General features: G+C 49.5%; 11 protein-coding genes across 11 annotated transcripts; 6 read left to right on the top strand and 5 right to left on the bottom strand.

Annotated features, from left to right (window-relative positions):
• The first annotated feature begins 250 nt into the window (after positions 1-250).
• On the top strand, positions 251-1,976 carry PV06_08759 (HAD phosphatase, family IIIA). Its single transcript, XM_016410132.1, has one exon. It carries the CDS (start codon positions 351-353, stop codon positions 1,038-1,040), a length of 690 nt encoding a protein of 229 aa, XP_016259154.1. The 5' UTR covers positions 251-350; the 3' UTR covers positions 1,041-1,976.
• PV06_08758 (uncharacterized protein) lies at positions 1,102-2,132 on the bottom strand. The gene has a single exon (XM_016410131.1). The coding sequence runs from the start codon at positions 1,948-1,950 to the stop codon at positions 1,255-1,257; it is 696 nt and encodes a 231-aa protein (XP_016259153.1). The 5' UTR covers positions 1,951-2,132; the 3' UTR covers positions 1,102-1,254.
• Positions 2,133-5,179: 3,047 nt separating this feature from the next.
• Positions 5,180-6,603, top strand: PV06_08757 (uncharacterized protein). The gene has a single exon (XM_016410130.1). The coding sequence runs from the start codon at positions 5,566-5,568 to the stop codon at positions 6,202-6,204; it is 639 nt and encodes a 212-aa protein (XP_016259152.1). The 5' UTR covers positions 5,180-5,565; the 3' UTR covers positions 6,205-6,603.
• Positions 6,604-8,305: 1,702 nt separating this feature from the next.
• Positions 8,306-9,687, top strand: PV06_08756 (uncharacterized protein). The gene is made up of 4 exons (XM_016410129.1): positions 8,306-8,628; positions 8,678-8,745; positions 8,795-9,171; positions 9,225-9,687. The coding sequence occupies exons 1-4, from the start codon at positions 8,454-8,456 to the stop codon at positions 9,619-9,621; spliced, it is 1,017 nt and encodes a 338-aa protein (XP_016259151.1). The 5' UTR covers positions 8,306-8,453; the 3' UTR covers positions 9,622-9,687.
• A 225-nt stretch (positions 9,688-9,912) lies between these two features.
• PV06_08754 (uncharacterized protein) lies at positions 9,913-12,885 on the top strand. Its single transcript, XM_016410127.1, has one exon. The coding sequence runs from the start codon at positions 10,016-10,018 to the stop codon at positions 11,648-11,650; it is 1,635 nt and encodes a 544-aa protein (XP_016259149.1). The 5' UTR covers positions 9,913-10,015; the 3' UTR covers positions 11,651-12,885.
• PV06_08755 (uncharacterized protein) lies at positions 11,744-12,691 on the bottom strand (the record flags this gene model as incomplete). The annotated part of the gene is made up of 1 exon (XM_016410128.1): positions 11,744-12,691. The coding sequence occupies one exon, from the start codon at positions 12,689-12,691 to the stop codon at positions 11,744-11,746; it is 948 nt and encodes a 315-aa protein (XP_016259150.1).
• Positions 12,886-13,974: 1,089 nt separating the features above from the next.
• On the bottom strand, positions 13,975-16,091 carry PV06_08753 (uncharacterized protein; the record flags this gene model as incomplete). Its single annotated transcript, XM_016410126.1, has 1 exon — positions 13,975-16,091. One exon carries the CDS (start codon positions 16,089-16,091, stop codon positions 14,058-14,060), a length of 2,034 nt encoding a protein of 677 aa, XP_016259148.1. The 3' UTR covers positions 13,975-14,057.
• A 3,067-nt stretch (positions 16,092-19,158) lies between these two features.
• On the top strand, positions 19,159-21,100 carry PV06_08752 (uncharacterized protein; the record flags this gene model as incomplete). Its single annotated transcript, XM_016410125.1, has 2 exons — positions 19,159-19,481; positions 19,541-21,100. The coding sequence occupies 2 exons, from the start codon at positions 19,159-19,161 to the stop codon at positions 20,967-20,969; spliced, it is 1,752 nt and encodes a 583-aa protein (XP_016259147.1). The 3' UTR covers positions 20,970-21,100.
• PV06_08751 (uncharacterized protein) lies at positions 20,982-22,145 on the bottom strand. The gene has a single exon (XM_016410124.1). It carries the CDS (start codon positions 22,077-22,079, stop codon positions 21,093-21,095), a length of 987 nt encoding a protein of 328 aa, XP_016259146.1. The 5' UTR covers positions 22,080-22,145; the 3' UTR covers positions 20,982-21,092.
• A 1,581-nt stretch (positions 22,146-23,726) lies between these two features.
• Positions 23,727-25,554, top strand: PV06_08750 (uncharacterized protein; the record flags this gene model as incomplete). The annotated part of the gene is made up of 4 exons (XM_016410123.1): positions 23,727-24,191; positions 24,241-24,692; positions 24,752-25,199; positions 25,260-25,554. 4 exons carry the CDS (start codon positions 23,727-23,729, stop codon positions 25,551-25,553), a joined length of 1,659 nt encoding a protein of 552 aa, XP_016259145.1. The 3' UTR covers position 25,554.
• A 314-nt stretch (positions 25,555-25,868) lies between these two features.
• Positions 25,869-27,118, bottom strand: PV06_08749 (uncharacterized protein). Its single transcript, XM_016410122.1, has one exon. It carries the CDS (start codon positions 26,891-26,893, stop codon positions 25,949-25,951), a length of 945 nt encoding a protein of 314 aa, XP_016259144.1. The 5' UTR covers positions 26,894-27,118; the 3' UTR covers positions 25,869-25,948.
• Positions 27,119-27,292: the final 174 nt, after the last annotated feature.

Below are 27,292 nucleotides of genomic sequence, written 5' to 3'. Positions count from 1 at the left end.
AGGGTTGTCGCCAGAGGTTGCAAATACAGAGAGACAGATAGCGATGACTGATTTGTTTCGAGGGGTTCGCGAGGGCTTGTGTGAGGTTGTTGTTCTAGTTGTGATGTTTGTTCATTCTTTCATCCCCGAGCGCGGGAAAAAGTAGCGCAGTCGATAGTGCATGACTAAGTCCGGCTGTGGAGTCTTATCTCCGCCAAAATAACTTACTCCTCGTTGTCGTATTAACGCACCATATCTAGGTAGTCGATGCCATGTTCTTACCTTCATGTTTACATCGTGTATGAAAGTCGCAACCTGAATTTCTAGTCTCAGCCATCGCTTCGAATCTCAGAAGTCAAATCTGACTTGTCATGCCACTCTTTTCCAATGTTCCAGCTCTTCGCCTAAGTCTGGCTTATGCCTTACATGACCCGTCGGCGCTTCTGCCACATCGAACCATCCCAACCTTGTTATGGCTTCCACTGCCAGTTGGCCCTTCTCTACCTACGAAGCCTACCATTCGAGCTATTGTTTTAGACAAAGATAATACACTATGCCCTCCCGAAACGGCAAAAATGCACCAAGCATATCTCAACAAGATCGAGAAGATTAAACAAAGTACTGAATTCTCTCAGAACGCGCATAGTATCTTGATAGTGTCGAATACTGCTGGTAGTTCTTCGGCTCCCGAGCACGAAGCAGAGGCTAAGCAGCTGGAACTTGAGCTCGGATTACCAGTCTTGAGACAACATCCAGATCGGAAGAAACCACTTTGCGGACCAGACATCTTGAAGTTCTTTCGGGACCATGGAGTCACGGATGATCCACGGGAAATTGTAGTTGTGGGGGATAGGCTCGCGACTGACGTTCTTGTGGCACATCAGTTGGGCAGCTGGAGCGTCTGGTGTAAAGAAGGTTGGCGAAATCCAGAAATCCCAGGCCGAGACTATAGAGGATTCTTCAGTAAGATGGAAAGTCGGTTCGAAGTTCTCTTGAGAGGCGGTTTGGGACGAGTTGCTCCATTACCGACGACCATTACTTCGCCTACGGAGAAGCCTTGATACCCTGGAATGGATCTGACTGAATACATACTGGTCCATACCAACAGGGGTTGCGCAGCGACACAAGCGCCCCAACTATCCTATCACGGCAGCGGTTGAATTCCCTGAGGCCCAAAAGATTTGAGACAAATCTGACCGCAGCCTTCAGCTCTTGGTCATCCGTGCCTTCCATAGCTCCGAGGTCCAATTACGCCTTCTTTCGTGATCGATATATTCAAGATGGACTAAGAGGCTTCTCAACTGCATCCACCGAACTCCCAGACGTCACCGTTGGAGTTCGCGTCGGCCCATCTTTACTGGACTGTGATTTCCGATAAGAAGGAGGGGATTTGGTGTCGCTTGGAGTATTGTTGGCAGCTGGCAGTTCTGGGACGTTTGCTAGCACGAGTTGACTGGTCGAGGGTTGTAGATCAACAGACGACGTATGAGCTGGGCTCATGGGCAAAGTTGTCGTTGTTGCTGTTCTGGACAAGTCTCTCTTGACCAGCTGGCTGGCGTCGGATGTCATCCTCCGACTGGAGATCTGGGCGACGGCATCTTTGAGCTTGAATCTATTCTCTTTGACTTTGACCTCAATGCGACCAGACAGAGGTATCCTCGTCCAGTCCTCGTCGCCGTCGAGAACCATGAATCGCACCGCCTCAAAGAAAACCGTCTGACTCGAGCCGGAGTTTTCTATGCACCAGGCATGTTTGAGATCAATTTGGTGCCTGGTACATTTTGCTCGGGAGGACATGATGGTCTCTATAGTCTCCTCACGACCTGTATTCCTGTCGCTGCCATTCGTATTATCCTGAAAGTCTACCGTGAGAAGGTCGTTCAGTGCCATGCGACTGGGGTTAGAGCTGTCATATTCGCTGAACAGAATCTTGAGACATTGAAGTCCGTGTGGAGATTTGTGCGATTGCATTGTATGCGCCTGTGTGCTCAGTAACGTGGACTTTGTTGCCCATGATGGTTCTGGTACTTGCTATTTGCTCTCGTCAATATCTGCTGCCCTTCGACGGATGATGTAGATGCTGTTGAATAGATGTGAAGTCACCCTTCCTGGTTAGGAGGATATTTTAAGCATGTTGCTGCTGCCTGATCGACAGTGAAAGCGGTGGCTAGGAGAGAAAAATGAGTTCTTGAATCAATCCAGCCAGGGTCTTTTACTTTTAGAGCGTTCAATAGCCCCTGTAGCGCCCCAAATGCCTGTGTTGAGGGTGCTCGGGAGCATGTTTTCTTCGTCTGATTGGGCGTTCTAGGCTCAGGTCAGGCCCCCCGAGCCGGTCCTCCAGAACCCCGTGCAAATTTCGTAATCTCCTCGTACTCTGTTCAGCCTTGTGCGTCTTCCTTCATTCGTGGCTTTCACCCGGCGTCCTCGTATATTTTCCCTCTCCTGCATGATCCTAGAAAACTGGCGCCAAAAATGCAGAATAGTGTCACCATTTTGCGGCATCCGCCCTGAAATCTCTGTGGGAACGATTAATGGACTTACAAGGGCGTGAGCTAAATACCGTGCAATTCAAGTGGTCATACCGAGTAATACATGACAACCACAAAAATCCACGATGTCAAGAGTCGATATACCAGTGCAAGGTGCTTAAGCAATCTCATTTCACATGTCATATCGGAGGTCTATCTCAAAACTTGACCACCTAGCTAGATCACTTGGAACTGGCTCAAGCTCATCTGTGCCTCTCCACACAGCATCTCCACCTCCTGTATCCAATTTCTGGCCAACTGATCAATTCCAGCAATATCTCCAGGTGTCAACTCTTTCGGGTGAGGATACTGGTACGACTCCGGTTCCGTTGATAGGCTTCTGTATGCCGGAATGTGTCTCTTGAGATCTCGGAGTCTCTGGACTTGACCGCTTTCATTGTCGTCACTCAAGCAATGGTCGAATATCTTTGCTGCGGTGTGGATACAATCGTATACGACCCAGCGCGTGCAACCTGCATCAATGAGAAGGCGGGCAAACTGCAGGATGGCGCGCAGCTGCCATTCTGGATCGCGCTTGAGGTGAGTCATTGGTATTTCAGCACGCATAAGGGCCCAGCGGAGAAAGGAGATCTGGTCGGGAAACCGCTTGGGGTAAGTTTGCTTCGTCGTTACCAGACTGCCTATGCTATGGCAAGCGAGTGCATAGATGCTCCAATATGCGCTTCGCAGGTCGGTCAAGGAAATCGATTCGAAGTCGCGCATCTGTGAGGTAGGTTGAAGGGTGGGATGCCAGCGCAATGCCTGTACGTCCTCGCATAATCTGCAGAAAGCCCTGTCTGCTTTCTCCACGTTGCACTCCTTCACAGCGTTGTCGATAGTTTCCAGGTGTGTCTCGAGATGGCGGGTGAACAGCTCAGCTTGTCTCTCTCTGGCTACCCAATTCCAGGCCTGCACAATGCTGATGATTGATTCTGCCAGGTCGACGCAAATCTGGACGTTGTCCCCGACTGTATCAGGTGCGGAAACAGAAATTGTGACGCGCCTCAAGCTCTCTCCAATCCACATGAGCAGGCGTGGTGTGAGGTAGTCGATGATGTCGTCCTTGCCTTGGTTGCTTCCTCCGAAATCACTGGGTCTGGCGTTGGCTCTTATCGTTAAGTCGAATTTAAACTGAATATTGTTGATTGGCAACTGCTTTGAGCTCCAGTGGTCGGCTGCGAGGGCTGGGGCCATACTTGAGAGATCTGCGGCTGGCATGAGCTTGAAATTATCTTTGTGATGTCCACCACCTTGACGGAAGAGTGACAAGACTGGGTTGATATCGACAACCGCATCCTGTCCGAACCACATCCGAAGGAATCGGTGATTCTTTGCATCCCATCTCCACGATGGAGCCCAGAATTTCGGCCATTTCATTCCCTCCGACTGAAAGACAGTCCCGGTCCCAAATACTGCGATGAATTTGTTCTCCTGATGGAAAATCTTGACGCCTTCTTCATGCAGACTCTTGCAGACGCGGAGGATGGTTAGATCGAGTCTGACCGTGTCTTTGGAAAGTCCTCTGGCCCAGCGGAGTTCCTTGTCTCGAGCTACTCTTTCCGTCGTTGGTCTGCTCATGTCGTCGAAGCGTTTCCACCAGTCACGAAACTCATTGGTGTCCCTGACCATGTCGGTGTACGGCCAGTCCATCCCGCCCCAAACATCTTCATAGGTGCGATTACGCTCGATCAAAACAAGGTTGCGCAGGATCTCTTTGATGACCTCTGGAGGCAGCATAAGTAGACTGCGATGCGCACAGTCCTTTCTCTCCACCGGAGCCTCCATTTTGCCCTGGATTGTGGAAGAGTTTGACAAAGAGATCCAGTGTGCATGCACAAGTGAACTGGGCCAATTTCTGCTTCACGAGACAGGCGGTGAGAGTGAACGGTGAGGCGCAAGACGCGTTCATTCTACTCTACTAATGTTTAATAATATAGAGGAGCAGTGAATTGGCGAAGGTTGTGACACTACATGACGAGTTTCCTCCGTGACCATGGGCATAATTGTGCATCTGAATTGAAAATGGACGCGAATTTGACGATTAGCATAGCTTCAGATGCATCTTTCCAATTGACCCATGATTTTACTCCGCGAGCTGATTGTTTCGTCCCTCTCTGGCCTTTGGTATAGTTCATCTTTCTCGGGGTGATGGAGGTATTTCAAATGAAACTTGGGTCATGGTAGACAAATTGCTTCATTTACTCTGCAGCTTGACTCCTTTATCGACACCATCGGTAATGTTTCTATAGTTCGACCAGACTTCAAAGCATATTGCATACAAGTGTCTATGAACATTGCATTGGGTGTGGCCGTAAGGCATCGTCGTGTCCCCCAAAAGGGGGAAGATACCGAGCGCGAATAAAAAATAGTTCCACACTTCATGTTCAAACTTCTTTTCGAACTTCTTTTCCGTCCAACCTCCAGTCAACTTCCACATGACATTATTACTATTTGCAGAATGACATCTTACCTGATGGGGTCGAGCAGCTGGTTGCTTACCCCGGTCTGTACGGCCCATGCAGGAGTTATGGCGCGAACATGGTTCTCTCATGATCTTCGCGTGACCGTAATCGGATCATAGGGTGATAACAGAGCCTCAGGGACCATCAGTCCAATCGTAGTTTCTCTACCCCATGTTTTGGACGTTAGAATCTCCCAGAAGGCATTCAGGTCTGGATTTCTCTAGATGTCGGTGTTCTTCTCTCTCATCACGCGGTATGTATCGGATACTGCTGGAAGTTGTACCATTTCATCCCATTCGTCTCGACTTCATCCAAGTCTTGGCTCGAGGGAGGCAATGTCTCACTTCTTTGGCCATTACTTGATTTTGAGGAACACAGGTGATTTTCATGTTATTCTCGAACATGTTTGTGGCTAAGGTTAATATACAAATACATCGACCCTATTCTTGGGCGCACACGAATGATTCTTCCGAATTACTTCAACAACAGCTCTCTCGAATATCAGCCACGGCTCGACATTGTTACAGCATATCAAAACGAAACTAATAGTTTATCTATACTTGACCTGTTTCAAGACCATAGTCAAAATCAAAAAAATGAAACTCAGCTACATCATCACCGTCTCAACGGCGGCACTGCTCGGTCTCGCCGCCGCGGCTCCCATCCCGGACGACGACCCTGACCACGGTCAAGACAATGATGACCACGACGACCACCCGGACTCGATGTCGACTTCGGGTCCATACTCGCTCCAAATCGGCGGTGGCAATTTCGACATCAACGACATCCAGTCCTACAGCTTGTTCTACGCCAACAGTTCCGCCTACCTGGGTCGGATCAAGTACCAAGCCTACTCTGAGCCGTTGATCGTCAACGGCCCCGCGACCCACGGCGGCGGTTCTTCCGGGGACGGCATTTCGTTCCAATCCATCCACCAGTCCCCGACGGGCTGGCAGAACATGTACGTCGTCCCTCACCAGTCGAAACCCGTGGGCTTCAGCGTTCCCCACGGTTCGGCCCCGGCGGGGACACGCACCAACCGGTTCGCTTTCAACTTGGGGGGTGGGCTGATGAACAACGGCCTGAATCTGTTCTATGCCTGCCAGGACCGTAATTTGCGTGACGTGCACACCTACCAGATCTACTGGATGGCAGGCCCCCCGCTCCCGAGGGGCATGACGTGTAAAGGACCGTTGTACATTCATGCCGGAAATGGCTGTGCGAGGACGTTTTGAGAACAAAGGAGAGAGCTGAAGGGGGATACTCGCAACTAAAAGGCACCTGAGATACTCCAGGAAACAATGGGGCACCCTCTATCTTTAGGTTCGGAGTATTCATGCTTAGAAGTTGACAAGTCCCGGAAGAAAAAAAAGAAAAAGAAAAAGAAAAAGAAATTCGAACCATGAGGGATGATTTATGAACGATGCACCGAGATGGACGGCAGGATTTGCAGATTGATACCTTGAGACGAAAACGACAAAAAGCAATAATAGCTGGGGCGACGAAACGAACAAGCAAGCAAAGCATCTCTACCTGAAGCGTGTTCGGTATTATTATGCTATGGTATACTGTTTGAAAGATTTCTACATAACTCATACACAATATTAATTGCTTTTGGACAACGAGTGAAAACATCTCGATTCCATAATTCCTGCTATTACAGAATATATATCATGGTAAAACGTCAATGGACGCATCATATTCAGTCACCACGCCACCCCAAACAAACCTTTGAACATGAAAAGGGATTGAAGAGATCTCAAAATCTCATAGCCTCTCCTGCCAGCCCGTTATCCATCCCATCTCGATCACCATCACATTGACCTTGTCCTTGACATTTAACTTGGCGGCTCGTGACCTCCCGAAACTGCTCCTCGTCTCTCGGCCGTCCACCAAAAGCCTTCTGGTCTCTAATCCAGCGGCGGGGGTCGTCTCCAACTCAGCCGCTCAGGTGCGGAACTCGGCCTCTCTGGTGTGTTCCCACGATGAATTCGTGTCAGTTCCACAAGCATCCTAAACGCTCTCGACAGAAATGCGTTTATCTGGTCCCAGGTGTTTCGGCCCATCCTGCGGTAGCGGTTGTAATCACGTATCATTGCGTCGAGCGATTCCAGGATACCGGTGCCGAGGTTTATTACGCTGCGCTGAAATTCTGTTCCGTCCACGTCGAGAACTTCGTTAAGACGTTGTCGGATGATGTTATAGAGTTCGTCATGATCCCCGATCTCAGGCGGCTCCTAGTCATCTGGTGCATCGTCTTCTCCTTCTCCTCTTCGTTCGTCTCGTGCATCATTGATTCCCGGTTGGGTTTGGATTTCATCTTCAGATTCGGGTTCATGAAACATTGGAAGGCCCATGGTGGTGTTTGCTGTAGTTGGGATTGCTATGGCGTTCTCCTTGAGGTGTCAGGTCAAAGTATACAATCACAATATGACTGTAATAATTGCACAGTATCTTTTTTACTGTACAGTCAGGATCGTGGGCTGCGGTAGTTTGAGTAGGTTTCTTTGGGTGATAACTTCTGAAAAGACCGATGAATGCACAAAACGAAATGTCGAGATAGGGTCTGATCCGCTATCTTGCGAAACCTTCTGGCACAGCCCGTGGTAAGAGTCGTCTCAGTCAGTGATAGATTTCAGAGGATACAAGGATATAAGCAATGAATTGAAGTTCGTATGTCATATAATGGTAATGGGAGGTCTGAGTGTTTCGTTGTTTTGGTCGCAAGAGATTCATAGCGTCCAAGGGTACTCGATCGCACTAGCCCATATTAGGCATAGCGCAACTGCTCCCTCATATCAATTATCGTCACAGCAGCAGCAACAACGATCCAAATATCAGGATCATTTCTCATTCACGTCACGTACCAGACGGTAGAGATCAAACAATATCCATCGGGATATCGATGTTTGAACATCAATGGCTTTTACACATGCACATGGCCTCATACTTTCGCACCTCTTCGCGCCTAGAAATGTATGACGGCAGAACCACGAACAGTGTCGCCGTCAACAACAACGTCCAACAATGGTTCAGCTATCATTTAAGCTTGTGTCGAAGCATGATCGCCCTCTACAGATAAGTGGACACCCACCTTAAACTCTGGAGACTGGTAAGTATACTACGGATCTTCCATCCAGATGCATCTATGAGAAAACCTGTGCGGTATGTTGTCCAAGCGTCACTTCTCCATACCAACCCATATTGCGTCAACTTCAACTCAAAAAGCACCGGTTATGGCTTGTTGTGGATTGAATTTTCTGTGACAAGGACCACTATGCCGCGTACAAGAACCATGGCGTGATCTTTCTCTTTCTTCTTCAAGATTCCGCAGCAGTTCGAGACCCTGTTGCATGCTATCGAAACTGCTGTGACCTGCATACTCCAGTATATCAACTTCTGCGGCATACTTAATTCCCTTTCGATTCTTTGTTGAAACAATCGGTATCGCATAGGGTACAGGAACAAGTGTTATTGGCGCAGCATGACAGGAACCCGGGCGTTGGTCATCTCGATGACTTTCTCCTCTGTCGCTTTTCTTTCCGTCTCTCTCCGGTGCTTCAGCCGCATCCATTTCGTTGGTCGCCTCTTTACCGAAGACATCCTGATCTTGATTGCTCTGATTTGCTCTTTCGGCGTCGCAGGCACCATCGAAGCTGGTATGTTTGTCCTTTTGAAGCAGTTAAACTAAACACACTGACTGCTCAGAACGACAATATGGACTTGGAAAAGACTTTCGTACTCTGTCACCCGATCAGACCGTACCGTTGTTCAAGGTACGTTGTTGTCTAATCATTCTCTCGTTCAGCTTACTGAAAGAGACAGGCATTCTGGGTCAGTATTCTTGTCTACAATCTGGGTCTCACTTTCGTCAAATGCTCAATTTGTTGCCAATATCTGAGGTTTTTCAACGAGAGAAAGTACAGGGTGGCGGTACAATGCATACTGGGCTTTCTGATCGTCTACGGAATTGCCACCGTATTCGTGATAGTATTTACCTGTACACCAGTTCAGTATTTCTGGGACAAAAGCATCCCTGGGGGCAAGTGCGTCAATTATGTGGCTTGGTGGTTCTTCAATGCCAGCGTTTGTATCCTGACGGATTTTGTGCTTTGCGTTTTGCCAATACCGATGTTAAAGACGCTCAATTTACCACGACGGCAAAAATATGGCTTGATTGGTGTCTTCGCCATTGGAGGCTTGTAAGTCAAATTATGGTCTGAAAAACGACTTTTCTCTAACTCTGAAAACGCAGTGCATGTGTTGTGGCTATCCTCCGTCTACACGCGATTTCCGAGTACAGCAGCTCATCAAATCATTCAAAGTACAATGTCGACGCAGCATCTTGGTCCGCAATAGAAGTCAACACTGGCATCAGTTGTGCCTGTATGCCAACGATCCGTCCTCTTGTGGCAATGATATATAGAAAGTTATTTGAGGCTTCCAAGCGCAGCTTTTCGGAGCCCCCGGTTTTCAAAGAATCCAGCAGCAAATATGCTCCTTCAAGCTCCCTGCCGCCTACGACGCCATTGGAAGATGTGTCTTTCTGTACCGTTCCTGAAGGCGTCAAGGAGTATTTTGAGGAATCAGGCGCCAATTCTACAATCGAGATTTCAAGAGGGGCCTTTCGAGCGAGCGGACAGAAAGTTTAGCTTGAAGATGGCAGGCATCGAATTCAGAAGAGCTCATGTATGCCAATATTTGATGATTAATGAGGTAGAAGGCCAGATTCGACAGAATTCAGACCTTACTGAACTCTTTCAACAGTTAATATTCTATTAAATGTGTGTGAGAGAAAGGAGGAAGCAACAAGTCCATAGATGAGTTTCCTAGGACAAAAATGGATCACGTGACACCACCCCTTAGCACCCCAAATAGCACATGCGTTCATCAACCTCACCTGACAATTAGACCCTGCTTCATCAGATTCCGCCTGGCTTCCGCAGATCTTTGCGTATATCCAAGGTCTTGCAGGCATGGATACTTCATGACTGTATATCTTGTCTCTGACTAAATTGAAATGCTAATTAGATTTCTGTAGCCAGCATGGTTCGTCTCGAGAAACGCACCGTCGTATCCGTCTTGCTGTTTTCCTTGACACCCACCAAGCCATACCGCGTCCTCCTCTTTCGCCGGTCTGAAAAGGTCTCGACCTACAGAAAAAAGCTGGCACCGATAGCAGGTTCCGTGGAACTAGATGACAAAACCCCGCTCGACGCTGCCTGGCGAGAGTTGAAAGAGGAGACTTGTCTCGGACCACAACAGATTGAACTTTGGAGGAGAGGTCCAGGGTTCCAATTCACGGACGAGAAAGCTGTGGTCGGTAAAGATGGGAAAGGTGAGACAGTTGGAAGAACATGGCACGTTTGGCCCTTTGCTTTTCGATTCAAAAAGGAACTCGTAGACGAGCACAACAATGTTGTTGACCCGTCGGTATTCAAGATGAACTGGGAGCATCTCAACCTTGAGTGGAACTTTGTCGAGGACATCCTCGATGGAAAGATCCTTGACCAGTGCGTACCCCGACTGGAAATCACCCTCGGACAGGTCTGGGTCGATCCAGAAAGCCAACTGTACAAAGGAATGGAAGAATTGCGCCTCGACCATACCCATGGAGCGAGAGAGTTGGCCACAATGGCGATCAAAAGCTTGGTGAGGATCATAGAAAGGGATGATAGTCAGCAGCGAGAGAAGAAGATGGGGACGTTGTCGTCGGAGGGCCTTGAACGATGGTGGAAAGATGTACGTTTGCAAGCTTTCCACCTGGCATTCAATGCACGTCCCAGCATGAGCGCTGCGATATCTAGCGCCATTGTAAATGCATTGCAAGCTGCACAGAGTATCGTTGATACTGGCGGTCCGACAGTCATGGAAGATGTCAAATCGACCCTGGAAGCGTACGTGGCTAGACGGACGGAAATCGCTCGGCGGGTGAGTGAGCAATTCTCGACCCTTTTGAAAGGCATGTTTCCCTCAACGAACCAAGACGAAAGCGATAGGACGGTACCGATCAAAATTATGACCTTGAGTTTCTCGTCCACCATCAAAGCGGCAATACTACATGCGTTGGACGAAGACGAAACGCGAACGATCGAACTTTGCATTCTCGAGTCACGACCTCTCTTTGAAGGCGCCAGTTTCGCGCAAGCGTTGACGAAAGAAGCACAAGATCGGTTGCAAGGTCAGAAGGCAGGTCCCCAAATACATAGCCGACTACGTATTTATGTATCGACCGATGCCTCTGTCGGTGTTCTCAGTAGAGACGCCGATCTTCTCATCATCGGCGCAGATCGCATCTCCGAATCTGGGGATGTAAGTAACAAGACTGGCTCTCTACCGGCGGTATTGACCAGCAAGGAAGTCACGCATGGGTCTATCAAAGTGATTTGTATCAGTGAATCTGACAAGATTGCTCCTCCAGGAGCAGCTGAAGAGCATTCAGAGGAGGACAATGACAAGGCAGAAGTCACGAGGACCTGGACGACAAATCTTTCTTCCTGCTGGGACGAAATGGTCACCATACGTAATGTATACTTTGAATGGGTTCCAGCCAAGTACATCGACTTGTATGTCTGCGAGGACGGAGTTTTGGGTCAAGACGATATCAAGACAAAGTCAAGATTGGTGGCAGATTTGACTACAAAGGCTTTTTCGGATTTGTCCAAAGCTCGAGATTTTTGAATTTGAAGGGTTTATGACTATGGAAACAACGAAGGGTTGCTTATTGTGCCAGCGCCATTGACTTGCCCAGATGAATTCCTCACTTCTCGGAGCTTACGCAGCAGCACGACGACGACGATTTCGGCGAGCTTCCCTCCTTCTGGCCTTTTCCAGAATACCTGTTATACTTAGAAAAATGACCAGTCTCAACTTTTGAGTGTCCGGTCCAATTCTCAAGTCTGCCATCCTCAATTTACCTTTTTTCTTCCAACTCTTGAATTTGTTGGCGAGAAACGAAGCGACTACCTCGTCGGCCTCGATGTCGATCAACTGATAACTCTCCATGTTGAGAGCACGCAAGAACGACCCTCCTTCGACGCCCGCCTGCTCGTCGTGGGTCCTTTTCCACGCAAAGGATCTCTCGTTGAACTCTAATCGGTACTCGCTGTGGGTGATCATGCTTGCGCATGTGACTTCGATGGACGTGTCTGGCGCGTAACTGAATTGACCACCACCGATTTCGAGAGTGAAATTGCGAGATAATTTGGGCAAATGCACGGCCCCTACGACGGGTGCTGATTCTCCCATTTCCGCGACGTGTTCGAGATCGAGATCGACATCCTGCCCGTTTGCTGCGATGCTGCTGCACCCGCCAGGCGGCAAAGCGTGTAAGGTGACGTCCGGTTTGTGAAAGGTGAATTGGGAGATTTCGGCGTAAAACAGTGGTTGTTTGGGGTCGGAGCCGAAGGTGTTGTTGTTGGTGAGAACTACCAAACCCCTACTCAACAATTGAGGATAATAGAAACCATATTCTTGTTGGTATTGTTGGACTGGGTTGATACCACCACCGCCGGCATAGTTGTTGGTGGAATACTTTTCTTTGTCGTCATCATACAAGGATCTCTCAGTCGAAGATTCGGAAGATCTACGATGTTGTTGTTGTGATGCTGCTGATGATGAGTGGCCATGGTAGTTATTATATTCGTTGCCACCCCAATCTGACATGTCGGATTCATAGAACAGGTCTGATTGTGGTGGTGGATGTAGGTTGGAGGAAGCCATGATGACTGGTAGATCAGGTCTGAATGACAATGTGGTATTTTTTTGGGTACGATTATATGAGAAGATCGGTTCGAAAACTTGGGATTGTGTCCTTGGTGTGCTTTCGGAGAGAGAGAGAGGTGTACTCGAAGTCTTTATATAGATGATAAAACTATAGACTATAGATGTACCATGAAAGGAGTTCACCAATTTTGTTTCTGTATTGCGGTCCTGATCTTTGTAGTGAGAGGGGCCAAATATTGTTTGGAATGGTCATGGCCCTGCAAAGATCTGCAGTATGTAGTGACTGTAGTATTTTTATGGAAATATTTCCTCTTTGAGCCAGATTCTGCGATTGCGACTTTGACTGATCAGAATATAATCCTTGGATATTGACACGGAGTGCGCACCCAATGGACTGAATCGTTTAGAAGCACTTTGCATGAATGATCGACAAGAATAGCTGAGTCCCCTTCTGTTTTCTAGTCCCGTCTCTTTCCCCCTGTACTCCGTACGTATGATGCAGTTCGCATTTTGGTGACCACTCATGAAGAGTAAATATGAAGATGCGGATGGGATCCGTGTTTGAGCGAGTTGGTGGCCTGAAAAAAAAGCAAAATACCTGGTGTCCCATCCAATGATATCTAGAATGTCAGGTATCGCTTTCTGTTCCTATTTGGGAGATTTTCTTTTTCCATTCTTCCTGGCAAGGGTATCTGAATGGATTGGCCTGATCTCTCGTGGGTTCTTTTGTAATTTCAAGAGATGTATGTGCTTGAGGCTGAATGAGCAGGCTTACTAGCTTGTAGGAAGGAGAAGATGCGAAGCGAACGTCCGAATCGTAGTGTCGCGTTCATCGAATGTTGGGCCGGTCGAGTTGATCGTCCTCAGGTTAGATATGGGGGCTGGAAAGATGGTTTGATTTCTTATTTTAAAGGGTAAGATATGAGCCCCCCCCTATTTTTGGAATTACTTTAGTATGTGGTTTTCATACTTTGAAAGAATGCCACCTTTTGAAACCACACAGTTCGAGTATTGAAGGGTGCTGAAATGTCCTCGGAGCAGTGTAGGTACCTCTTGAAAAAACAAAAACCGTCCTTTCGATGTGAAGCATGGAACCCCCACCCGAGACAAGGCTGCATGCGAAAAGGGGGGGGGGAGGAGGGAGGCTTTGGGAGCAGGTTCCACGAAAACCTTTTCTTCCTCTCAAGGTCTCAGGCCACCACACGGGCTCAAATAGGACAGATCTGGTCATCGTACCTTCGTATTCCTCACTGACACTGCCCTGGAGCAATTCCAGTGTCTACAATCATCATCATCATCACCACTCGTACCACAATTTTCAAACCACCTCTTTTGCCAACAACCCCCTTGTTTTTTTCTCTCCTCAAGAGACCGGACTGATTTTCACATCTGTAGCACCCATTGATCCATCCACGGCAATCAATCCCACACCACCACCAGAATACGAGCCATCTTTGGCTTCGAGTATACTATCATTACCAATCCTCGCCTTGATAACATCTCCCTTGGCCTCGAGCTCGATGGTATACTGTTCGTCGAGTTTCCATTCAAATTTCACCGTCACAAGTTCCATCCTCTTCTCGTCCACGGCCTTGACCAGAGTCGCTTGACCAGGCTTGAGGAACATGACGGCATACCACCTCCGTAGACCCTGTACCCTGATGGCCAGGCCGGCCTGTCCCAGATTCACTTTGAGTATGTTTACACGAACTCGATAATCGGTCCAATCTCTGTTTCCGTAAATCACAATCCCTTCCCCCTGGTCTTGTCCGACGTAGAACCCGGTACCAAAGGCGTTGTGGAAGGTGCTGGCGCCGTTGACCCAACCTCGACCGTCGTGTTTCAGGGTCATTCGAGGCACACCCGACCATCCGAGACTTCGAAGGTACACCGTTCCTTTGCCCGACACGTGAAGTCCGAGCCGTGAAATAGGACTTCCATCGGTCGTCTCGGGTACTTCCCACTCCAAAACCTGTTGACCGCCAGCAGCAGCAGCCACGTTTGTCACCGGCCCACTGCCGAGATCTGTCTTTAACTGTACACTCACCCCCTCGTCGTCGTCACCTTCTTCTGTCGACACCACCGCCCGGATCGTCTGTCCAGGAAACACCAAGGGTGACCCGACGAATTCGTAAGTCTTCATCTTTGCCAGATCAGCCGGCTTGAACGTCGGGGTCGTGACGTCTGTTTCTCCGTCGACCTTGATACAAAGTCCCTTTTGTGTTTGTTCAACTCTGCCGGTATCGCTCTCAAACCCTTGCACACTCCCCGGGAGACTGAAGTGGAACTGTTGTGCCTGTGATGGCTCGATCGGTTTCGTACCGGCCAACGTCCGACCCATGTTCCAAATGTCGTGAGCGATCCGAGCGGCGTTGTTCGTCGCGTACCCTGCATCGGCACTCGAGATCAGAGCTCGATCTGCCACTGGACCTCTCCAGTCCGGACCACCCTCAAAAGCCTTCATGCCGTACATCAGAGCAAAGAGACAACCGACATTACCAGAGTTACAATCCGTGTCCCACCCGCACGTGTTGATCATGTACATCGCCTCGTGGAAATCCTTGGCGTACAAAAGTGTCATGATCATGATGCCGTGGTTCGGCACGACGTGACACATGCCACAAAACTTGTCGTACCCGTACTTGTCCTCGATCCGTTGTCTCGTCCTTAGCCAGTCATTTGGATCCTGCTCGGCCCAGCCTCGTATGTCGGCGATCACCTTCGCGATCAAGCAGTCTCGAGGGATGAATGACAGACCCGTCTCGAGCAAGTGTTGTCTGTCCTTGGAATTGAAGGCCTCGGCTTCCATGGCCGCCCACAGCATGGCCGCGTAGACGGATTCACCGTCGTGGCTCACCGACCCGGCGGCCCTTGCGAGTTTCGCCGCGAGGGCGGGGTTGCCGGGGCTCACCAACGCCCACCCGTCGATGAAGATCTGCGCGCCAATCTGTTCCGCCACGGTCTTGCCGTTCTGCTGGATCGACCCGCTCCGTGGCGCCGGTATGCCTCGCTTGAGGTTGAGATAGGCCGTGTGCTCGGTGGAAATGCCATTGCCTCCCCACCAGAAGATGGTGCGTCTTTCGATGACGTTGTTGAGCCACGTCCGTCCAATGTCTTCAGCTGTGATGTCGGCGCCACTCTCCGGGTGCTCCTCCAATGCCCGGACGAACATGAAGGTGCCCGAAACGTCGTCGTCCGTGACCACCAGAGGCACGTCGAGTCTGTCGTGCACGTAGTACTTTATCGGACCCAGTTCGGCCATGACTTTTTGATGACTCCATCCCTCGAATGGCCGGCCGAGGTAGACGCCGATGATCTTGCCCAGGACCCCGGCGTAGACACGCTCGAGGTAGTCGGGCGGCATGGAAGTCTTTGGGATCTCAGATATTGAACCCATCGTTGTAGTCAGTTGATGGTTGTGTGTGTGTGTGTGCGCGCGCGTGTGTGTGAGTACTACTACGAGGTTTACTAAAGTATCTCCTCAATCAAAGGTGGGGGGGGGGTTACAATTCAGTAGGTGGGATACTCTTAGCTATTCGTCTCTCCCAAAAGATCCTACTCCATTGATCGGCATGGAGAATCTGTAACATCAAACCGAATATAGTCAAGCTTTAACAAGAGTGGTGAAGGCCTAGCAAGAGTCTATGGGCTATGTATCCCTAAGTTGACCACCCTGTGTCTCGAGGATCAGATGATTAGGTACGAGTGCGCAAACCCCTTCTATGATCGACGCTTTGTACACGTTTTCCACCAGTTGATGACGGACAACCGCGCGAATACCAGGAAGAAGGGGAATCATTCCTGATGGTAAGTAGTCTCCAGTCTGTAGTATTACATCCTACCGAATACACTGGTAGCCAACGCCATCTCCGCAGCTTCAATCTTCAACTCCTCTCGCGAGGTGCCGAGCTAACCTGAGTTTCTCGTTGCGTGTCCCAGGATCAACCGAGCTTGGCTTTGGACCTTTTCGTGCTGCCGCAGGGTGGATAGTTGGAAACCAGAGAAGTTTCATTCTCAATAGGAATCGGCTTGTCGATGCAAAAGAGCGACTTCTTCAATCTTCCCGTGATACACTCACACGAAGTAGGGGATCACTTACAAAGTGTAACACCACATTGCCCTTGATCGTGCTTCAAACATGTCTGGACCAGAGAAACTCAACATCTCCCATCTGGAAGACAATGGCATCATCGACTCGGCTGCAGCTGTTGCAACGGATGATGAGCATTCCCTGACCTTCCGAGAAGCGTGCAAAAGATACCCCAAAGCCGTCTTCTGGGCCATTGCCATCTCCTTGACCATTGTCATGGAAGGATACGATACGATCCTCATTGGCAACCTGTTTGCTTACCCTTCATTCAAGGAAAAGTATGGCACGTACTATCCTGACTTGGATCAGTATGTTGTCTCTGGTGCCTGGCAAGCTGGGTTAGGCAATGCTGCGAGCTGTGGTGCAATTATCGGTTTGATGTGAGTTTTATTTTGCTTGCCAGAGAGCACACCGCGATATGTCGTGGCCTCGCAAAGTCATCTCTCAAGTCCGCTAAAATTTGACGACCGTATACAGAATCAACGGCTACATGACCGAGAGGTTTGGTCATCGCATCGTAATCATGGTCGGGCTGGTGGTCATGTCAGGTCTCATCTTCATCACCGCATTCGCTCCTTCGATCCAGGTTCTCTGCGTCGGACAAGTCCTGGTCGGTATCCCGTGGGGCATCTTCTCCATCATGGGATCTGCATACGCGTCAGAAGTCTGTCCTCTCGCGCTGCGAGGATACTTGTTGTCGTTTGTGAATATCTGTTGGGTCCTCGTATGTTTTATATTTGTTCATACCCCGGCCACGGAGTCATTTGTAACTGACCATGTTGTTGTAGGGTCAACTCATCGCAGCAGGTATTCTCCAAGGTCTAGTCAATAATACCACAAAATGGTCATATCGTATTCCATTCCTGGTACAGTTGTCGTGGCCTCTTCCCCTGTTCATTCTCGCATGGGCGGCACCGGACTCACCATGGTGGCTTGTGAGAAAACATCGGCTGGGAGATGCCGAGCGATCCCTCCAACGTCTCACGTCAAATATGCCTCCTGAAAAGATTCAGTCCATGCTGGCAATGATGGTCCACACCAACAACTTCGAAAAGGCCGTACAGGCCGAATCTAGCTACAAGGACTGCTTCAGGGGCACCAACCTGAGACGAACGGAGGTTGCATGCATGATCCTGTCCGCTCAGACACTCTGTGGCGAGGCATTCTCTTACCAGCCAACATATTTCTTCACCCAAGCAGGGTTAAAACCTGCTGAATCATACAAGCTGAACTTTGGCGGCATGGGAGTGGCATTTGTTGGAACGTGTGTCTCATGGATCCTGATGACATACTTTGGACGCAGGAAGATTCTCACCACCGGTATTGGTCTGCTGGTCATTGATCTGCTCATCATCGGCTGTCTTTCCTACACCCCTCAAGGTCGTTGGGCTCAAGCTGCGTTTGCCATCCTATGGCTCGGGATATATTCGTCCTGCTTGGGTCCAGAGTCGTTTACGGTGGCAGCCGAGATATCAGCGACAAGACTTCGCGCCCAGACAATCTCCATTGCTAGGAACGCGTACAATGTGGCGAACATCGTTGATAATGCGATTGAACCATATCTCATCAACCCCACTGAGGCAGGGTTGAAGGGCAAGACAGCGTTTATATGGTTCGGAGTGGCCGTGCTCGTCTTCACGTGGGCTGTCTTCAGACTTCCAGAAACCAGGAACTTGACGTATGAAGAATTGGATGTGCTTTTCGAGAAGAGAACACCGGCATGGAAATTTACTGCTAAGAACCTGGATGCTGTCATGGAAAGCCAGAAGATTCAAGAACTCGATGACAACGAGGATGGCACCGAGGTGCAGAAGGTGTGAGGGCAGGACTGGGGTTCTGTGTTAGAGATGAGACCATGAGGTCCGAAGCGTAAAGTGTAGCCCAGTCACTCATACCCATCTGATGAGTTGCTGGCAGTGTCGCCTTGCACATAGATGTCTGTTATATTGCTTTGTGTCTTCATCGCTGGGAGGCATTGTTCAATATACCTTCGGAGCGGAATAATTTTGGTCCGATGGGTACAAGACCTCATACCAACATATCGCTATCTTCGCCGGGAACAGGGCAAAATCTTCGAACGGTCTTCACTAAACTGGTCAGTAGTTACAGTGCAGAGAATTCTGATGGTTGTCGAGATTTGTCGCCGTAAATAAAAGTTACCGAATGCGGAAAAGGAGGCGCCGCAAAAACATGAGATGAAGTTACCGAAAGTCACCGAGTGCGCGGTAAATCAACAAAACCTCTTCTTTCTAGCCATCGATAAGAATGTCTCGTTATCCTGACCAATTTTGAGCGGATCACCATCCATCGGACTTCCTTTCGAACGACACAGAGTCTTGGCGCCCACGAAATCGAGCGATATAAGACGACCGCGATGTCGAAGACGGAACATATCGCAGAGCCACCGACTCTACAAGAGTCGGAACTTGCTAGTAACACCAAGGCAAACATGGCCGAAACGGAAAAGGAGCACGAGGTAGAAAAGAGAAAGAGCTTGGACAAGACGTTGGTAAAACCAGTCACACAAGCAAACTTGAAGAGCCCACGATTCTGGGCGATTCTCATTGCATTGGGATTTACTGGCCTCCTCACTGCACTGGACGCCACCATCACCTCCACTGCATTACCATCTATCGTGGAAGATCTGGGTGGTGGTGATTTGTACATCTGGGCTATTGATGGATACCTATTGACACTGTCAGTCACTCATCTCGTCTGTGTTGTATTGCGTTGAACTGACTCGAACCAACTTGTAGAACCTCCTTGCAACCCCTCTATGGACAACTTGCAAATCTCTTTGGGCGACGATGGCCGTTGATTTTCTCCGTTGCTACCTTTGTCCTCGGAAGCGGAATATGTGGCGGCGCGAGCAACATGACCATGTTAGTCGCCGGTCGCATCATCCAAGGTATCGGGGGAGCAGGGATCGGTCTGCTTATCGAAGTTGTCATTGCCGATTTGGTTCCTCTCAGGCAACGTGGGAATTACTTTGCTGTTCTATTTGGCCTGGTCGCTCTCGGTACAGCTTTGGGACCTTTCTTTGGCGGTCTGATCGTTACCAACACCACATGGCGATGGGTTTTCTGGCTCAATCTGCCCGTCGGGGGCTTCGCTTTTGTTTTCCTGATACTGTTTCTCCAGGTCAAATGGGACAAGAAGAAGACTCTCGCATCCAAATTGTCGCGCGTGGATTGGACAGGCAACTTTGTTTTTATTGGAGCAGCGACCTCGATCTTGATTGCACTTTCGTGGGCTGGGGCTGTCTACCCCTGGTCTTCATACCGCATCCTTGTACCTCTAATTGTCGGATTCGTTGGCATGGGAGCATTCCTGCTTCTCCAGGGTTCGCCAAAATTTTGTCCAAACCCAACGGTGCCATTACACCTATTGTCCAACCGTACGACTGCGACCGTATACGGACTCACATTCATGCACGGACTCATCACATTGTGGGTCCTCTATTTCTTGCCAGTATACTTCCAGGGAGTTCGCGGTTCGACTGCGCAGCGTTCGGGTGTCCAACTTCTGCCCACGATCCTGACCCTCATTCCTTTCGGAGCTCTTGGGGGCGGCCTTTTGACCAAGTTTGGTCGCTACAAACAGATGCACTTTGTGGCGTTCGCCGCAATGGTAGTAGGGATAGGCTTGCTCATCCTTCTTGACGAGAAGTCCAGCACTGGTGCGTGGGTTGGTTACCAAATGATTGTTTCGGCCGGAGCTGGCCTCATTCTTGCAAGCCTCCTGCCTGCAGTACTTGCACCTCTAGCAGAAGCAGACGTCGCACAAGCAACCGCAGCATGGTCTTTCATGCGATGTTTCGGTATGACATGGGGAACTGCCATTGCTGGTACAGTATTCAACAACCGTTTTGACGCCTTGGCCAAGACACATATCACTTCCAAGGCGTTGAGAGATCAAGTGACAAATGGTCATGCATACGAACACGCTACAAAGGCATTCGTAGACGCCTTATCCCAGAATGATCGTCATCAGTTTGCGTGGACTCTGAATGAGAGTCTCCGTCGCGGATGGGAGGTAGGAATCGCCTTTGCTGCCATTGGGTTTCTCATGGTTGCTTTTGAGAAGCAGGTACCACTCCGCAACGACCTCGAGACCGAATATGGTATGGAGAATCCAGAGACCAAACAGACTGAGGAGGATCACAATGACCACGACAGCGCTTGATTTTCACTTAGAGGAGGATTCGAGTTGTGACCACCCGAGACATTCTTTGTGATATCTCCTTCATAAAGGGACTGAAATTGACAATGTTTGCGTCATCGGACAGCTTTAGTTTCATACATGTACTTAGCCAGGAAGAAGCTTCTTCAGCGTTTCTAGGTTATCTCTTAGTGAGAGGCTGCTTTGTTCTGGAATATCCAAGTTGAGTGTGCTGAACAAATCCACTGTGTCAAATAGCCCCAGTCCTGCGCTTGCTTTAGAAGAAAGTAGCATCTCTTGTGGGAGACACAAAAGGCCTTGAATACGGTGCAGATAGTGCTCAGCCATCTGGATCATGATCTTCATGTATAATTGGGCCTTCATGGGAGGAAGTCCGGAGATGCGAAGGTCTGGAGAGAATTGCAACAGACTCGTCATAGTTGGTGAGCTTCTCAAAGCCCGAGTGGCGAAATCGAACATACAGCTGAAGAGCTCAACAATTTGGAGGTAGCTCGAAATTAGCAGCAGAGTAACTGGAGTGCCGGCAGCATGGCGAGCGTCGATGGAAGAACTGGTAGATCCCTGAGCTGCCAGGACAGAAGATCTTGCCTGCTTAGGCTCCATCATATCTGCGGAAGAGGCGCCATCCGTCGCTGTGGTAGGTGTTTTGGGTTTCATGCTAGAGATAAGGTCTTCCACGACATTTGTAAATTCTGTTGCGCTTTGTAAAGCCTGAACCATGGGATTCTTTTCGGCTACATTTACCACCTCTACACAGGCATGCACATCGGAAGTTGGGTTCCAAGATAAAGATTGCAGTAGTAAAATCTGCCTTGCAAGGCTCTCATTCAATTGGGAGAGTCGGATCGTTGTATTTGCCTTGAAATCGTGATGAAGAAAAGGTTGGTTACTCGCGTTCAGGAAGGTGTTTGGAGCGTCTTGCTGTGACAGCGATACCTCGATAGGTGAAGTCACACACTCATTCTCAGCAACGAGTTGAGCATCAATATCACTGCCAGCAAAGAATGTTGCCCATGTCTCATCGAAGTTGCAATCGGGGAGCGCGAAGGACCCGTAGCTGGCATCGAGCGGCTGTTCTGGGGTCTCGACCGTGATTTCGTCTTGGCTTTCCATCGCTGAAGATGAGTAGGAACACTCCTCAGATTCTAGAGCCCGAGGACGACCAATCGGTCGAGCCTGGCTAGTAACACATGTCGCACCTGCACGAAGGCATCTGGCGCATGCATCGTTGCTAGATGTTGTCGCTACTCGTACACAACGAAGCTTTTGGCCTTTGCATCGGTCGCAAGCCGAGCGTTTGTGGTGATTTGTGACAAGAGACATTTGCGTGCTTTGACGGAAATATTTGTAAATTGAAAATAACCATGCTCCGGCAATCTATGCGAAGGGAAGCAAGGAGGACGTTGTTATCATACTGACTGTCATCAGGTTTCGTCTTTGAGGGCAGCCTAGAGTGCTGCGTTTGACTATTTTCTACTTCGCCGTAACAAAAGTGGTTTTTAACATATACGGCCAGTCAAATGTAAAAGAAGTGCAGGCTTACCTCCTCCAGTCGAGAAAGCACCACGTCTGACGAAATATCAGCGGGAAATTCACCCTCTAGATGCGCAGAAAGCTTTGGTCAGACAAATTTGCATCGTGTCTCATTCGACCTGTCGCGAGAGCCTATATCATACTTTGTACGGAGTACATTGTTTGTACTGAGATATCTACTTCCTCCTCGAACTTGTATGTCGTCGCTCTTTGCAGATGGTGACGGCCAAGATCGACACAGCCACACCTTCGTCAAACTTTTCTCTTTGGCCCTTGAGAAGACTCAGGCATAGAGTGACAGCTTGAGTTACATCCACCGCTTGAGCTTCTTCAACTCATCACTGCTGTGGCGTCCACATTCGACCCTAGAAACCTTCGAGAAGGTCTTGGATCTCCTCATCCATTGTATCATGGAGAGATATGACTTTTCTATCTCGGGCATCAACTCCGCACAACATACCATCAGCCAAGCAAATGGTCGTCTCGGCAAATCGTCCCCACCATGAAGCCTCAACATCATCGGTCAGCACACACAACTTGATACTACCACGAAAACTTTCAGCCTTGCCGATATATCAGACGTCCTAACATGATTCAGGCGAGGTATCACGTTCTTCAGAATGTTTCGATTCTCAATGAAACAATTTCGTCAACACCAGACGGACTTTTGGACTACCGTCTGGACAAGTCAAGAATCAACAGTAGTCTGTGGGGTTCTGGGTCTTAGCACAGTCTTGGACTCGGTCTTGGGCGTCCTTCCAAGACAATGACAAGACTGCCATGGCGTTGCAATATCACTATTCAAGATCCACGCCAATCATCAGTGTTACAGTCGGCAAGATCAACGTTGCATGCTGGTCGATGAGCGCGGAGGAAATCTGGATTCGCCAGCCATCACCGTCATCCATCCGGCTTCGACGGCGTTATACTCGGTTCAGAAATTTCAAAATCTTCCAAAAAGCCTCGTGACAGTTACACAACTGCCAACCTGGAGCAGGCAGACCCGAGCCCTGTCGATTCGTCCCCGCTGCGAGCACCATGGGCACTGGCTCTTCGCTACATGTAACCCACGATCAACAATACGGGTGACCTGATCTCCAGATGTCATCCCTGATACCTCCCCATGTGCGGTTCAGGAAATCTATATATCTCGCGTGACTCCTTGTGCGACACGTTTTCTGATGATCTTTCTTTTCACCACTTCTCCGGCCCACAGTATCTTCCGCCATGTCTCGACAAAATTCGATCAGGCTCAGTGTCACTGACGATGTCAACCGCATCGAAGCTCCAGTTACCTGGAAGGCATACCTCATGTGTGCTTTTGCCTCGTTCGGTGGCATCTTCTTTGGCTACGACAGTGGTTACATTAATGGAGTGAACGGCTCCAAACTATTCATCCACAAGGTCGAAGGCCCTGACGCTACTGCATTGAGCTCATCACACCAATCCCTTATTGTATCGATCCTTTCAGCGGGCACATTCTTTGGTGCCCTCATTGCCGGTGATCTCGCGGATATTATTGGAAGGAAATGGACTGTCATTCTTGGATGCTTCATCTACCTCATCGGTGTTATTATCCAGATGATTACTGGTGCTGGTGACGCCCTAGCAGCCATTGTCACAGGTCGGTTGGTCGCTGGTATTGGTGTCGGCTTCGAAAGCGCCATTGTTATCCTTTACATGAGTGAGATTGTAAGATCATTCTTGACTTCTTGTGAGGCTGTCCTAACGATTGGAACAGTGTCCTCGCAAAGTTCGAGGAGCCCTTGTCGCCGGCTATCAGTTCTGCATTACTATCGGTATTATGCTTGCATCCATCGTGGTCTATGCTACTGAAAATCGTAGCGACACTGGATCTTACAGAATTCCAATCGCAATTCAATTCGCCTGGGCTATCATCTTGGCGGGTGGATTGATGACTTTGCCTGACTCTCCTCGGTTCTTCGTAAAGAAGGGGCGTCTCGAAGATGCTACGATCTCATTGTCTAAACTCCGTGGTCAACCACGAGACTCTGAGTACATTCAAGTTGAACTGTCAGAAATCGTGGCCAACGAGGAGTACGAGCGCAACATCATCCCAGACAGTGGCTGGATCTCGAGCTGGTACAACTGTTTCAGAGGAAGCCTTTGGGAAGCCAAGTCCAACTTGCGTCGAACCATTCTGGGTACTTCCTTACAAATGATGCAACAATGGTAAGATTACTACTTCTTAACGAAATCATCTGGAAGCTTCGAGCTGACCAAAACTGTAGGACTGGTGTTAACTTCATCTTCTATTATTCCACCCCTTTCTTGCAGTCGACTGGAGCCATTGACAACACTTTTCTTATCTCGCTCATTTTCACCCTGGTCAACGTTTGCTCCACGCCCTTGTCGTTCTGGACAGTCGAGCGATTCGGCCGTCGTACGATTCTCTTCTGGGGTGCTCTCGGCATGTTGATCTGCCAGTTCTTGGTCGCCATTATCGGTGTCACCGTCGGCTTCAACCACACTCATCCCGATCCCAGCGATCCCGATGTCAGCCTCGCCAACAACATCTCGGCAGTAAACGCCCAGATTGCATTCATTGCAATTTTCATTTTCTTCTTCGCTTCGACTTGGGGCCCCGGCGCATGGATTGTCATTGGAGAGATCTTCCCACTGCCAATTCGTTCTCGCGGTGTGGCCTTGTCAACGGCTTCCAACTGGCTCTGGAACACTGTAAGTTTTGGACTGTTGAATGGGAAACCATCTCCTACAATGCTAATATCCGATGCATAGATCATTGCCGTCATCACCCCGTACATGGTCGGCGAGCAACATGGAAACCTCAAGTCTTCGGTCTTTTTCATTTGGGGAGGTCTATGTACCGCGGCATTTGTGTACACTTATTTCTTCGTCCCCGAGACCAAGGGTCTTACTCTTGAACAAGTCGACAAGATGTTCGAAGAGACGACCCCTCGAACCTCTTCCAAGTGGAAGCCCACCAAGACATTCGCAAGCCACGCTGCCAAGGACGGTGTTTTGGAGAAGGACATTGTGGACAAGGTTGAGAGAAGAGGCTCGGCTTATTAAGTCACTGCGTACTCTGCACTTATGCTGTTGACACCATTTCTGGTGCTATTTGCTGCTGGTAAATGCATGGGAGTATCGCTGCAAGTGCCCGTGGCTCACCTCGTCGTAAGCTGAGGACCGGACCATCATGCGCCCAATGTAATGTTTTTTCAGCACCTGTATAGTCTGAAAGACAGGAGGATTCTAGTTTCATGGCTTTTGTACAAAATGTTCACTTGTCACACTCGCAATTGATGTACAATAACATCCTATCTCAAAACGATCACCATCTACGTCGTTTTCAATTCTTACTAGTATGCGCAGAAATAATTTTCTGTCCTTCTAGCATGTTGTAATTCCAATTGTGAGTTTTTATAAATCTCAGTATACTATTTCTTCAATGAAGATGGCAAGACTTAAATAACATTCTTCAATTGTTGTCCAGCCAGGAATCGTCTCAGATTATAAGCGATCAAAGTCTCTGGATTCTGGGGTCTCCCTCCCGCCGCGTGAGGACTGACGATGGTGTTGGGTGTCTTCCAGTACGGCGAATCTCCCGGTAGGGGTTCCGTGACGAAGACGTCGAGCGCGGCGCCACCGATCTCGCCCTTTTCCAGCGCCGACACCAAGGCCTTGTCGTCGATCGACGTTCCTCGACCCACGTTGACGATCCACGCGTGTTTCGGCAGGAGCTTCAAGCGCTCCGCGTTGAGTGCGTTCTTGGTCGACTCGTCACCGGGGAGTATCATGACCAGAGCGTCCGTGTTGGGGAGGAGTTCGCTCAACTTGTCCTCGCTGTACACCTCGGTTCCCTGACGCACCCCGGAGTGGCGGGCGAGGCCCTTGACGTTGGCACCGAGCGCGGTGAGCCAGGGCGTCAGCGTCTTTGCGATGTTGCCAAAGCCCCACAGGAGAATGTTGGCGTCTTGCAACGTGGTGAATTTCCCGCTGGGGCGATCCGGTTGCGGACCGCCGAGGTGCCCCGGCCACTTGCCCTCGAGTTGGAAGTCGCGCATTTCGAAGAATCGACGGGCCGCGTTGAGCAAAAGACCGAGTGTGTGTTCGGCGACGGTGTGGTCGTGGAGACCCGAACCGGTGCAGATGGTCACTTTGGAGGCGTCAAACCCGGCACTGAGGACGTCGTTGGGCCCGGCAGCCAGAGATTGAATCCAACGGAGATTCTTGAGACGTTTGGCTTCCACCTTCAGCTGTGACACCGGGTTCGACCACGTCACCAGCATCTCGGCGTCGGTGTGCTCCTCTGGAATGTCAGACCTGGTGTCATATTGGTGGAGGGACACGCTGAAACCCTCGAGGCTCTTGACGTCGATTGAGATCGAATTGGGGTAGAGGAGCTTCATGATGCCTGCTGTGATGTCCCGTTGAACGATATCAAAGAAGATCGGCAATTGACCGACAAGATAACAAATGTATTGCGTCAGTGAACCAGCACACGTCAAAGCAGTCCCGCCAGGTGTATACGTATATGTTATATGCACACCAGAGTCACAGGAAGGAGAATTTGACTCGGAGATTTGATGTATGTGTGTTGGGTGTTTCGAATATTGTTGTTGTCCCTAGAGAAGCAATAATTCAATTCACATCATATATCTTCTTGGAGTAGAAGCTACTTTCTTCCATCCACACATATCGACAGTATCAATTGCCGATGCCCGGGCGTGGGGTTGAATGCTCGGCCAAAACTCCGATGGCGGAGAAGTTGACCGGTGGGATCCCGTACATACGAAGATGTTCAGTAT

Source organism: Exophiala oligosperma (assembly GCF_000835515.1).
Source record: "Exophiala oligosperma strain CBS 72588 unplaced genomic scaffold supercont1.9, whole genome shotgun sequence".
Taxonomy (NCBI): Eukaryota; Fungi; Ascomycota; class Eurotiomycetes; order Chaetothyriales; family Herpotrichiellaceae; genus Exophiala; species Exophiala oligosperma.
Note: the sequence above shows the minus strand (reverse complement) of the source record. Positions and strands in the feature narration are given on the sequence as shown.